General features: G+C 36.5%; 1 protein-coding gene across 2 annotated transcripts in view; it reads left to right on the top strand.

Annotated features, from left to right (window-relative positions):
* The window catches only part of ABCB5 (ATP binding cassette subfamily B member 5), a 124,221-nt gene that overhangs the window by 82,952 nt on the left and 28,253 nt on the right, over window positions 1-13,016 (top strand). For both annotated transcript variants that reach the window (XM_053609153.1, XM_053609154.1), the window contains 2 exons: window positions 8,730-8,933; window positions 12,302-12,402. In XM_053609153.1, coding sequence (XP_053465128.1) covers window positions 8,730-8,933; window positions 12,302-12,402 — 305 coding nt within the window. The remainder of the gene's footprint in view (window positions 1-8,729; window positions 8,934-12,301; window positions 12,403-13,016) is intronic.

The following is a 13,016-nucleotide window of genomic DNA, read 5'->3' as shown; positions in this document are numbered from 1 at the left end:
TCTGTCTCCAAAAAACAACCAAAAGAAAACAAAACAAACAAAAACAATACATCTTAGCAGATTCCACTTTAGGTTAGTTTTTTTGCCCTCAATTTCTTTAAAAAATATTCTCACCTGTAATTGTTCCAGAGAGCGTTGCCTAACTTTTCAGTCACATCAAACTCAGCATTAGTTCCTCAAATAACCAACAACTGAGCAGTATGAATAATTTATATCATCTCATCAAGAGAGACGGAAAACTATTTGAAATAATCTACCTGGTTTTTCAATTAACTATTGATGTTGCTCTCAATGTTGACAACTCTGAACAACTGTTCTTACCAAATGGATGATGGTCTTCTATCAGTTAAACAGTCTGAACACATTTCTCCCACTGCTGCAATCAAACATGACTAAATTATCTCGTTATCCATAAATTACTTTATTTGCTTGGCTAATAAATGTGCCACTTAGGAACTTACTTTGGTTTTAACTTCATTTTTGCATTTTAGTTGTATGAATAAATTTTGCTAAGATAAGATAAAAGAGATTACATTTTCTAATTTTTCTGAATGTTGCTTTCCTGTGACTGGGGAATATTAAAATAAATGCTCAGTCTGGTCATATTGACATATTTTATATTTTTAGCACTATGTAGTATGGTGGCATCAGAAACACAATTCTGTGGCATCAAATTAGAATACAAAGTAATTCAAAGTCCACTGTGCCCTAAAAGTATGATGCTCAAAGTCTTTTTTCTTCCTTTCTTGTTTTGAAATAACGGGAATGCAATGGTAATTTTTAAATAAAATTAAATAAAAGGATAAAATGGCACCCTGTACGACAGCAATATATATGACATATACATGCTGTCAAATTATAACTGCTTTACTGAGATTTGCAGCATACAAGCAGCAGTGCAAAGTTATCACTATGGGGAAAATGGTTTCTCTAGCAACTACTCAGGTCCAACCATAAACAATAGGTCAACAGAAGGGCATGATTGTGTCCCAATAAAAATTCATTTATAAACCCTGACATTTGAATTGTATACAATTTTCATATAATACAAAATATTCTTCTCTTGATTTGTTCCAACCATTTGAAATATAAAAACAATTCTTACCTTATGAACAATACAAAAACAGGTAGAGGGTAAGATTTGGGCTGTAACCGTAGTTTAGCTTTTTGATCCATGCAATAAGGAAACTCACAAAAGACCTAAAATGGTATTTTACAAAAGAAGAATTCCAAATGGACATGCCCTTATAACATAGTACCTTTATTCCATTTGTGTCTTTGTGTTCAGTCCGATTCTTACAGACAACATATAAATCTCTTTCGATAGGGGTATTCAGACCATTTTCAATTAATGTGGTTATCAATACGATTAGGTTTAAACCTCTCATTTTGCTTTTTGTTTTCTATCACGTGTGTTCTTTGCACAATTTTCCTACTTCTCTGCCCTCTTTTGAATTAGAATTCTTTATTATTACATTTCATCTCTTTTTAGGGGGAGGAAGAAAGTTGATATTGCTAGCTGTAATTCTTAGTCATTTTTTGAGTTGTTACCTTAGGGTTTATGGTATACATCTTTAACTTATTAAAATCTACTTTGAGTGACATATGCCATGCCAACTTAAAGTGTAAGAAACTTAAATACTAGAGCACTCCCATTTTCCCTTTTCAGTCATATGCTATTGTTGTCATACAGTTTCTTTCTACATACATAATAAACCAAACACTCCATTGTAATTATTTCATTTAACAATCAACTATATCAAAGGATTTTGCATAAATACAGAAAGTCTGACACATTTATTCATGTAGTTAACATTTCTGGCCTTTTCGGCCCTTCCTCTACACACATGTTTCTGTTGGTATCACTTTCCTTCTTCCTACATGTTTTCTTCCACACTTCACATAGGGCAGGTTTGATGGTGATTAATTTTTCAGCTTTTGAATGCCTGAAAAATGTTTATTTCACCTTCATTTTTGAAACATATTTCCACTGGGTATAGAATTCAAGGTTGACAGGTTGGTTTTTCTTTTATTTATTTATTTTTTTAATTGGGACAGAGTCTCACTTTGTCACCCTCGGTAGAGTGCTGTGATGTCATAGCTCACAGCAACCTCAAACTCTTGGGTTCAAGCTATTCTCTTGTCTTAGCCTCCTTAGTAGCTGGGACTATAGGCGCCCACCACAACACCTGGCTATTTTTTTGTTGTTATTGTTTGTTTGTTTAGCAGGCCCACCGGGGTTCGAATCCACCAGCCCTGGATCATGTGGCTGGTGCCCTAACCACCAAACTACAGGCACCTAACCTGTTTTTTCTTTTATTAATTAAAGATTAAAAAAAAAAAAATCTCATCTTGTTACCCTCAGTAGAGTGCTCTGATGTCATAGCTCACAGCAACCTCCAACTCCTGGACTTAGGCGATTCTCTTGCTTCAGCCTCCCAAGTAGCTGGGATTACAGGCATCCACCACACTGCTGGCTATTTTTTGTTGCATTTTGGCCAGGGCCGGATTCGAACCTGCCACCCTTGGTATATGGGGCCAGCACTCTACCCACTGAGCCACAGGTTTCACTCTATTAATTAAAGATATTGCTCTACTGTCTTCTTGGTGCAATGTTTTTGTTTGGTGAGGGAGTTCTTTATTCGTGTTTTTGAGACATAGTCTCATTCTGATGCCCTGGATAGAGTGCTTGGCATCACAGCAACCTCAAACTCCTAGGCTTGAGCAATCCTCTTGCCTCAGCCTCACAAGTAGGTGGGGAATTACAGGTGTGCTCCAACAACACTCAGCTAGTGTTTCTATTTTTAGTAGAAGTGGGTTTTCATTCTTGGTTAAGCTGGTCTCAAACTCCTGCACTCAGCAATCTACCCACCTCAGCCTCCCATAGTGAGCCACCGTGCACAGCCACTTGCAATGTTTTGAATGAGGAATCTGTCATTATTCTTATCTTTTTTTCTCTCTAGATTTATTTTCTGTTGGCTGCTTTTAAGATAATTCCCTGTATCACTAACTTTGAAATTTGATTGTGATGAGCTTTAATATAGTTTCTTATTTCTTAGGTTTGGAATCCATGGAAATTCTTAGATTCGTGGGCTTATAGTTTTTACCAAATTTGGAAATGTATTGGCCATTATTTATTCAAATTCTTTTCTATCTCCCTAGTCTCTTTCCTCTCCTTTAGGAGCTCAAACTACACATACATTAGATTGCTTGCAGTTGCAGTATAGCTCACCAATGCTTTATTTATTTTTTTCCCTGCATTTATTTTGAATAATTTCTATTGCCATGTCTTCAAAACCAATGATATTTTTTCTTCTTCAGTGTTGAATCTGCTATTGATCTTTTATATTTTTGATCTTAGACATTATGTTTTCCATTTCTAGAATTTGACATAGGGTCTTTTTATATCTTCCTTGTCTTTTAACTTTCTGAATATATGGTATACATTGATAATAACTTTTTTAATTGACAAGTAAAAAGTGTATACATTTGTGGTGTACAAATAATGTTTTAATGTATGTATACATATACATTATGAAATGGATAAATCAAACTATTTAACATATGCATTACTTATATGCATATTTTTTCTATGGTGATAGCTTTTAAAATATATTCAAGTATACAGTGTATCATCATTAACTCTGCTCACCATGAAGGACAATACAGTTATTTCTCTTTTCTAACTGAAATTTTGTGTCCTCTGACCAACATCTTCTGAATCCCTCCAATCCCCATCTTATGATAACAACCATTTCTCTGAGAGTTTGGCTTTTTTAGAGTCTACACGTAAGTTAAATAATATGGCATGTCTAACATTTTGTTACTTCTGGCTTTGTTTCAGTTGTTTAATTTTTTATCTTTATCATGGGTCCTATTTTGATACTTTTTGCATACCTGGTAATTTTTGACTGGATGGTACACATTATGAATTTGACATGTTTGGTGCCTGATATTTTTATATTTCTATAAATATTTTTGAGTTTTGTTTGGGGTTGCAGTTAGGTTACTTGGGGGCCATTTGATCCTTTTGGGTTTTGACTTTAAGGGATTTTAGGCAAGATTGGAGCCTACTAGGAAGGCAAGGCCCTTCTACATATCCACATAATCCCCTGTGAATTATAAGGATTTCTAGTCCGTCTGGTGTGACCACGAATTCCAGGCCTCACTTGAATGCACTGCTCAGCTAAATACTCAAGAAGGCCCTTCTGCAGATATCCCTGTTTATCTTTCTGTGTACCTCTCTCTTCCCTGGTATCAGTGCTGCAGACTCTGTCTGACTTAGAATCCTCAGATACTCAGCTTTCTCTACTCAACTCAGAGAGTCAATTGTGCTCAACTTCAGTTTGCTTTCTACTCTGCCATCTAGAGTGTCTTTTGAGGGAATGAGCTGAGGCAATAACAGGCTCACCTTTTTTGTCATTTCTGCCCTTGGTTTGCCTTTTGTCTTGAAAGCCACTGATTTTTTTCTTTTTTGAGATAAAGTCTCAAGCTTTTGCCCTGGGTAGAGTGCTGTGGCATCACAGCTCACAGCAACCTCAAACTCTGGGGCTCAAGTGATTCTCTTGCCTCAGTCTCCCAAGTAGCTGGGACTACAGGCGCCCACCACAACACCCTGCTATCTTTTGATTGCAGTTACCATTGTTGTTTGGCGGCCTGGGACAGATTCGAACCCACCAGGTCAGGTGTGTGTGGCTGGCTTCATAGCGCTGGAGCTATAAGCGCCAAGCTGAAAGCCACTGGTTGATGTATTTTGTCTATTTTTTGCTTGTTTCTTTCTTGTAAATGGAAGGATAAATCCTTGTTATTTCATTTTTGCCAGAAGCAGAAATCTCGCCACATAGAATTTTATTTCCACAATTGCATACGAAGTTTCCTTCCATTTGTTTTCTTATGTTAGCCATTCTTCCATATTTACTGTAATTTTCTTGCCTAAGTTGTATTCCCTACATCTAGTATAGTACCTTAGGCATAGTGGATACTTTGTAGATAATTGTTATCTAAAGATTTAATCATGACTTTCTGTTTTAATTTCAAATTCATATACATATATATGTGTGTACATATATATCTTTGTGCTTTCTTTGAATGTATGTGTAGTATAATGTAAAGGAATAAAATCAGGATACAAAACTACATACACACAATACTCCTAAATTAAATGTATGTGAGTATTTATGTTAGGAAGGATACAAATTTGAACATTATCTAAACTTCTTCTAATGATCATGTTTTCATGATAAGCACAAAATATATATTTTAAAATGTGGTTGATAATAGCTCTATTTCTAAATAAATAGAAGTCCTCAATTTTTTCATCCCAGCACTAAAGGAACTTAACATTTCAGTTTATTTCTTAAGTATCATGTATCCCACTAAAAGATGGCCCATAAAACATGTACTTCTTATAAAACAGTTATAAATATAATCCTCCTTATTTGAAGACTTGTTTTAGAATTTCTTTTATCTTACTTTATAGCGTTATGTTTATATTCCAGCTTCTTTTGCATTTTGATAATCCCTCTTTAGATCTTTACTCAATGAAACCAATTTATAAAGTACAAAAAAAGGAATGACAGATAAAATAGCCAAAGAATGCACTTTAATAAATATGCTTAATCATTCAATTCAACACTACTATGATAGTGGCTAACAGTGCTGACCCTCCATCAGTGTGAGGAATGAGAGGGTTGGGTTTTGGAGCCCAGAAATGGTGACATCCTGGGTGGTGGCAGCCAGTGTGGGGAAGCAGAACCCCAGCAGGATAAGGAAGGTGTCCATGCAGGAGAGAGGCGGAGGCCCTGAGAATAAACTGGTTACATGCAGATTAATCAATCATGCAAATCAATCTATTAAAGAAAATGGGAGCTAGGCTTCTCACTTGTGAAGAGGGTATAAGAAATATGGAAAGAGAGAAAACTGGAAATAATCTTGTGGTACTGGGTCGGAATTGGAGGTATTGACATGACTCATGTATCTCAAGATATCTACCTAAAGAAATAATGTCGATATGAATGTGTGCACGTATCTCTCAATACACATACACATTCCCTATGCCAGTTCTGTCCACTGGCATTCCAATAATAATAAGTACAACTAGCACCATATCTAGACTGCTAAATAATATTCTCCACTCTAAGGAACCAGGGACCTTTACAGAAATAGCTGATTTCAGCAGTAAGGTAGAGATAGCAGAGGATGAACTTGGAAAGTCTTTTTGTGTCAGAAAGTAAGGATATATTCAAAGAACCATAGAGACACGTCAAAGGATAACAAAGACGGCATGAAGGGACTTCCACTGGCTAAATCTGGAACAATTTGAGTATCAAAATAAACAATTACAGTAACAGATTACAAACGACTAAAGAAAATAAAAAGGTATTAATTCAGATTGCAATAAATAAATTGGAAGTTTAATGAGAAATTAAACATTGACATAGCTTCAAAGTACCTAAAATACTAATTTATTAATAAATATTAATAAACATTTATTAACTACAAAGGGAAAAAGAGTAACTTCACAGTAAAAATCCTAGAAGACACCATTTTACTTAATTTTAAAAGTGAACAACATCAGGAATAGGACCAATCAGAATTGTATGCCACAGAATAGGGTGCCATGAGAACACAGCAGCGTTTCCGGGATGCTCCTGCCAAAGATGCAAAATTGCAAGGAAATATCAGAGAAGTTAAAACTGAGGGACATTCTACCACCAAATAGTTGGCCTATAATCTTCAAAAGAGTCAAGGTTGAACATCAGGGTGAGAACAAAAAATTATTCCAAATTAAAGAAAACTAAAGAGCAGTACAACTAAATGGAATATGTGATTCTGATTTGGGGATCCTTGTGCTATCAAAGATATTGAGACAATTGACAAAACTTGAGTGAAGTCCAGGGATTAGATGGCAGTTGGCTATCAAATGTTAACTTTCTGGTTGGGTGCCTATAGCTCAGATTGGAGCACTGGCCACATGCTCTGGGGCTGGTGGGTTCGAACCTGGCCCAGGCCTGCTAAACTAAACAAACAAACAAACAAAAATAGCCGGGCATTGTGGTGGGTGCCTGTAGTCCCAGCTGCTTGGGAGGCTGAGGCAAGAGAATTGCTTGAGCCCAAGAGTTTGAGGTTGCTGTGAGCTGTGACGCCACTGCACTCTACTAAGGGTAACATAGTGAGAATCTGTCTCAAAAAAAAGAAAAAAAGAAAGAAAGAATTCATGTGAAAGGTTAAGTGTACAAAAATAGACAAAAATTTTATTTTTAGAGGTTCCATTATGCAAATTTTCCCATTAAAATAGAAATTAACAAGTCATCTTAGTTGCTTAAGGTGAATTAGATTCTATTTTAGAAAATATGTAGGCTAAAATATAACATTCTCTTTCTTTTTACACTCCATGAAATAGATTTTGCAGAACTTTCAAAAAGAAAAGTGTATGCATAACTCAAACCATCTTTGCCAAACACTTAAATTTTAAATACATGTCTGTTATGATTATGTGTGAAATTGGTACTTTCATGCTATTAATCATTAAATATGTATTTACAATAAAATTCATAGCAAATGTGACTACAACTTTACTAGTATTAAAGAGTATAAAATGATTAACTGAAGATTTTCTTTTTTTAGTTTTTTTTTTTCCTTTTTCTTTCTCTTTTTTGTTTGTTGTGACTCTGTCTCCATGGGTAGAGTGCTATAGCATCATCATAGCTCACAGCAACCTCAAACTCTTGGGCTTGAACAATCCTCTTGCCTCAGCCTCCTAAGTAGCTGGGACTACAGACATGTGCCCCTATGCCCAGCTAGTTTTTCCATTTTTAGTAGAGGTGGGGGTCTTGTTCTTGCTCAGTCTAGTCTTGAACTCCTGAGCTCAAGCAATACACCCACCTCAGCCTCCCAGAGTGCTGGGATTACAGGTATGAGCCACCACGCCAGCCTTTAGTTTTTTTTAACAGTAACTATGATTCTGCCATTTTCAGTCATCAGTTGTATTACCAAGAGCTTGTCCATAAGTTAGAGTTGAACAGGTAGGGGTGTGTGTATGTGTGTGCACATGCACATGTGTGTTGTTTTACTACTGTTGCATGTTTGTGTGTAAGGAAATAAGAAGAGTGTGGGTGTGTACCCATTACTGAGAAGACAAAAGAAATCCTATAACTTTAGCTTTCAACACTCTTTACTAGGATTATGGTGTGAAATCCTTCAAAACTATTTAAGGAGAGCTCTCAGAGCAACCTAAACATAAAAGTCTCCCCTTAAGTAGATAGTATTCAGTTTTGAATAATCTGTTTCTGTTCCCCTTCCATATAGTCCTCTGTCCCATGGCTCCACTAAACTAAAGGCCAGTTCTCCATCTTGGACGTAGACAGAAAAATGAAACAAAATGATTTGTTAGTGAAGGGCATTTTAAAAATACAGAGGGTGACAAAAAAATTATACAAAATTTAAGAAAGGGAAAAAAACTGTTAAATTTGTAATAGTCACATTTGCTGCTATATGTATACTGAATATTACAAATTCAATAGTTTTTTCCTTTCTTAAAATGCATATAAATTTTTGGCATCCTCTGTCCATGTCTTATTTAATCTCTAAGTATAAATTAAAAGTGTAAACCTAAGTATAAATCCTAAAAAAAGAAAGAATGTATACCTTGTTCTGCAAAGAACTTTAATAGAAATTCTTATAAATTTAAAGTTAACAAAATTTTTTCTCCAAAATATGTCCGATTATAGGCAACAGGTTCAAGAATCGGAGTCTTAACACAAAATGCAACTAACATGGGGCTGTCAGTGATTATTTCTTTCATATACGGATGGGAGATGACACTCCTGATTCTGAGTATTGCTCCAGTGCTTGCTCTGACAGGAATGATTGAAACCGCAACAATGACTGGATTTGCCAGCAAGGACAAGCAAGAACTTCAGCGTGCTGGACAGGTAAAATGAAGACTCTTATTACCATCATAACATTGTAAGAGAAACATAATCAGGGCTCCCATCTTTATTACATGTTAACTTCATCTCTTAGGAATCTGGAAAGAGATATATATATATATATATACATACACATACAGACCAGTTTAGGAGAGAAAGTAATATGGTGCATGATTTAAAGTGAAGGCTGTAGCTCACATTGGCTGAGTTAGAATCCAGACTCTATCACTAACAAATATAGTAAGTTTGGTCAACCTTCGTAAAGTTCGGTTTTCTCATCTGTAAGGTGGGAATAATATTATAATAGTATCCACCTGCAAAGCGGATTATTTAGCATTATTAGCATTATTCTATGCAAAACACTTAGAATAGTGCCTAGAAGGCAGTAAGCACTTAATAACATCAGCTATCAATATTGCCACCATGTCATGGGGGAATTTTTAACATCATGATTTCCCATTCTCTGATCATTGAATAATTAAATGTTCTTGAGCAATTCTTCTGGGCATTTTATTTTTCAAAACAGACAGGAAGCATGGTAGTTACTGAATACAAGGCAATGACTAATAATTGATAGTGCCTAAAACAAAGTTGTAAAGACAGACATTTTTATACTGATCGAAATGAACAACTTATTTTATTATTTGGAAAATGCTTTGACATATAAGTATTTAAGCTTCTTAGTATCAAGCATATTAGAATCATAACATCTAAAAAGTAAAAGAGACATATTTGATCCAGCCCCTCGTGTGAAGTAAGGGTCCCTCATACAACATCCTGTCAGGTGTCTACACATCTTCCACTGCCCCCACCCCCGACCCCTGCCCTCAATGGCAGGTGGTACATGGCTTTTCCAGGCTGCCTACCCTTGGGTAGTAAGGAGGATTCATTTTGTTTTTCTGTTTTGGTGATTTTTTTTTTTTTTTGAGGCAAAGCCTCACTTTGTCACCCTCAGTAGAGTGCTATGGCGTCATAGCTCACACCAACCTCAAAGTCTTGGACTCAAGTCATCCTCTTGCCTCAGCCTCCTGAGTAGCTGGGACTAGAGGTGCCCGTCACAATGCCTGGGTATTAGACAGGGTCTCAGTGTTGCTCAGGCTGGTCTCCAACTCCTGAGCTCAAGCAATCCACCCACCTTGGCCTCCCAGAGTGCTAGGATTACAGGCGTAAGCCACCTCTCCCGGCCTTTTTGGTGACCTTTTATCTTACTCTTCTTGGTTTCCATCTTGATAAAGGTCCAACACCTATTTTTCCTGACAGCCTCTCAGAAGCTGAATTATGTAAATACTGAATTTTCTGATGGCCATTCTTTAAGCTGCTCCTCTCATGATACAGTTTCAGTGACCTTTACCACATAGGTGAACATCCTCCAAATACAAAAAGGTTTTTAATATCACTTATAGTCTCTATCATAGTGATCGTATCTCATCTTGCAGGGTATAATGTCATGAATATTCATGAACTGAGATGCCAAGCACATTACTCATCACCATAATCTGGTTTACCTGACCTTTGGACCTTTCTGCCTTTCTTGCAGCAGATAAGGACCCTTGGAATGTTTGCCTTGCGCTCTATAGACTGAACTACTTAGCAAATAATCGCCTCAGAGACAGTGGACAGTTGTTTAACTCACCTTATATGACACAAACATTGTGATAATTTGCACAATTTGTAAATTAACAAGGCCCATCATTATATTTTACACATCCTATTTTTTTGTCCTGACCTTTAGTTGTATATATGTGCCCTCTGACATTTCCTTTCTGCATCATTGGAATAATCCCAGACTCTACAATCAGTAACTCCAATCAAACAGGCAATCTGAAGTCTTTCCCTATGGTTTTGAATATGTCAGTTTCCCAAACACCAATTCAAAATATAGACCAATAAAATATATGAGTCTTTCTTCAGTTGCATGTGAAGATTTGGACAAATCATCAAATGTTTTATTTTTCAGTCTTTATTTTTAGTCTTCATTGTGCAAAATGGTCAGAAAGGTTTTGATGTTTCTTTTCCTTCATACAAGTACTCAGCATTCTTACCCATTTTCTTTGTATACTATAGAATGTGTTACAAATGGAGGTTTCATTTTGAAGTTAGCAAGAATTTAAGGCTTGGTGCCCATAGCTCAGTGAGTAGGGTGCCAGCCACATACACGGAGGTTGGCAGGTTTGAGCCCTGCCCTGGCCAGCTAAATAACAATGACAACTGCAACAGAAAAACAGCTGGGCGTTGTGGCTGGTGCCTGTAGTCCCAGCTACTTGGGAGGCTGAGGCAAGAGAATCACTTAAGCCCAAGAGTTTAAGGTTGCTGTGAGCTGTGAGGCCATGGCACTCTGCCAGGTGTGACATGTGAGACTGCCTCAAAAGAAAAATAAAAAAAAAAGTATTTAAAACAACTCAATATCAAAATTGAGAGCAGAATCCAGGAATCCTGACCACAATCAAGAGATTTATTTTTCTCCTGCAGCCCAAGTAGTCATTTAGATAATACTGAGTGTCCACCCAGGTCTCCTCTGTCCCCAGACCACCCTGCCAGTCTACAAATAGGATATGAAAACAGAAAATTTCTCTTTCAAGTCAATATGTGTTCTCATATCCAAACAGTTACTATTCTAAGCCAAGCCGCCTCCATTTGGAATCTCATGTAATTACGCACTATTTTTTAAAACTATACAAATATTGGGCGGCGCCTGTGGCTCAAGGAGTAGGGCGCCGGTCCCATATGCCGGAGGTGGTGGGTTCAAACCCATCCCTGGCCAAAAAAAAAAAAAAAAAAAAAACTATACAAATATTAAGCGACATTAACTATATTTGAATTAAGTATCTTTTTAAGTTCATAGACTTCAAAATGAAAAATAGCTTTATCTTATAAAAAATTTCAGAATGACACAGAGCACATCCCAGCTTGTGTCACCTTACTGGAATGTCCCTCCATCCTTTTTAGCTGCTATTTGCATTTCTGTACTGGAATATAATAATTATTAGATTCTCTCGGCTACCTTTTACTGGAATTATTTCATAATTTATAGGAAGCTCCTTTGCACATGAACATAATGTCACTAATATTTGATTTCCTCGCCTGTGGAAGCAGTTTAAATTGAAATTCATTGAAAACTTGAAGGGGGCTAAACTTAGATCAGTGGACGAAAACTTTCAGAAGAAATTTTCCTTATGTTTATTACTCTTAAGTGTCATTTCCCTATCTTTGTTCAGGGGTGGAAGGGAAGGAAGCCAGAAATACTGTCAGGAAAACTCATTGGCTTCATGTATTTAATGTATCCCCAGGGTTTAAGGGACTGAAATTTACAACCAGGAAAAGTTTAACCGTTACTAATTTTATTTCTATATTGTATTGTCCTATTTCATAAGATAGCAACTGAAGCTGTGGAGAATATGCGTACCATAGTGTCATTAACAAGAGAAAAAGCCTTTGAGCAAAAGTATGAAGAGACGCTTCAGACTCAACACAGGTGACTGGATTCATGTTGATTCCATTAACTCTGTTTTGTTCTCCAACGGGAAAATGACTGAATGACTCCAGCAGTTTGTCTGTTGATTCATTTACTCTGGTATATTTCCTAATAATGGTATATCATAATTTCTCATATGATTTCACCAAGAGGATATTGGGAAAGGAGTCAAGAGTAAGCACTATTAGAATAAATATGTAAAAGTAAAATAGCCAGGCACGGTGGCATATGGCTTGTCATCAGCCCAGCTGCTTGGAAGGCTGAGGCAGGAGGATCACTTGAGCCCAAGAGTTTGAGGTTCCATTGAGCTAGGATGATGCCACTGCACACTAGCCTGAGCAATAGAGTGCGACCCTGTCTCAAAACAAAGCAAACAAACAAGCAAAAAAACAAAAACTCAAGAATAAATATTTTAAGTCCTCAAGAAGATCGGTGAAGTAACATATTCAAGAAAGAAAATAAGATTGCTCAGCCCTTTACATTAAGTCTCCCAAATAGTTTACATTTTAAAACAAATATATACACAATAAATGTGCTTACTCCTTTTAATTTTAAACCAGTCCTTTTTATCACGTTGGCTTAGCGATGCTCTTTGTATTACTTTATCAGAAAGA

The sequence above is a fragment of the Nycticebus coucang genome, chromosome 11 (assembly GCF_027406575.1).
Source record: "Nycticebus coucang isolate mNycCou1 chromosome 11, mNycCou1.pri, whole genome shotgun sequence".
NCBI classification, from domain to species: Eukaryota; Metazoa; Chordata; class Mammalia; order Primates; family Lorisidae; genus Nycticebus; species Nycticebus coucang.
This window is presented reverse-complemented; position numbering and strand designations above follow the sequence as displayed.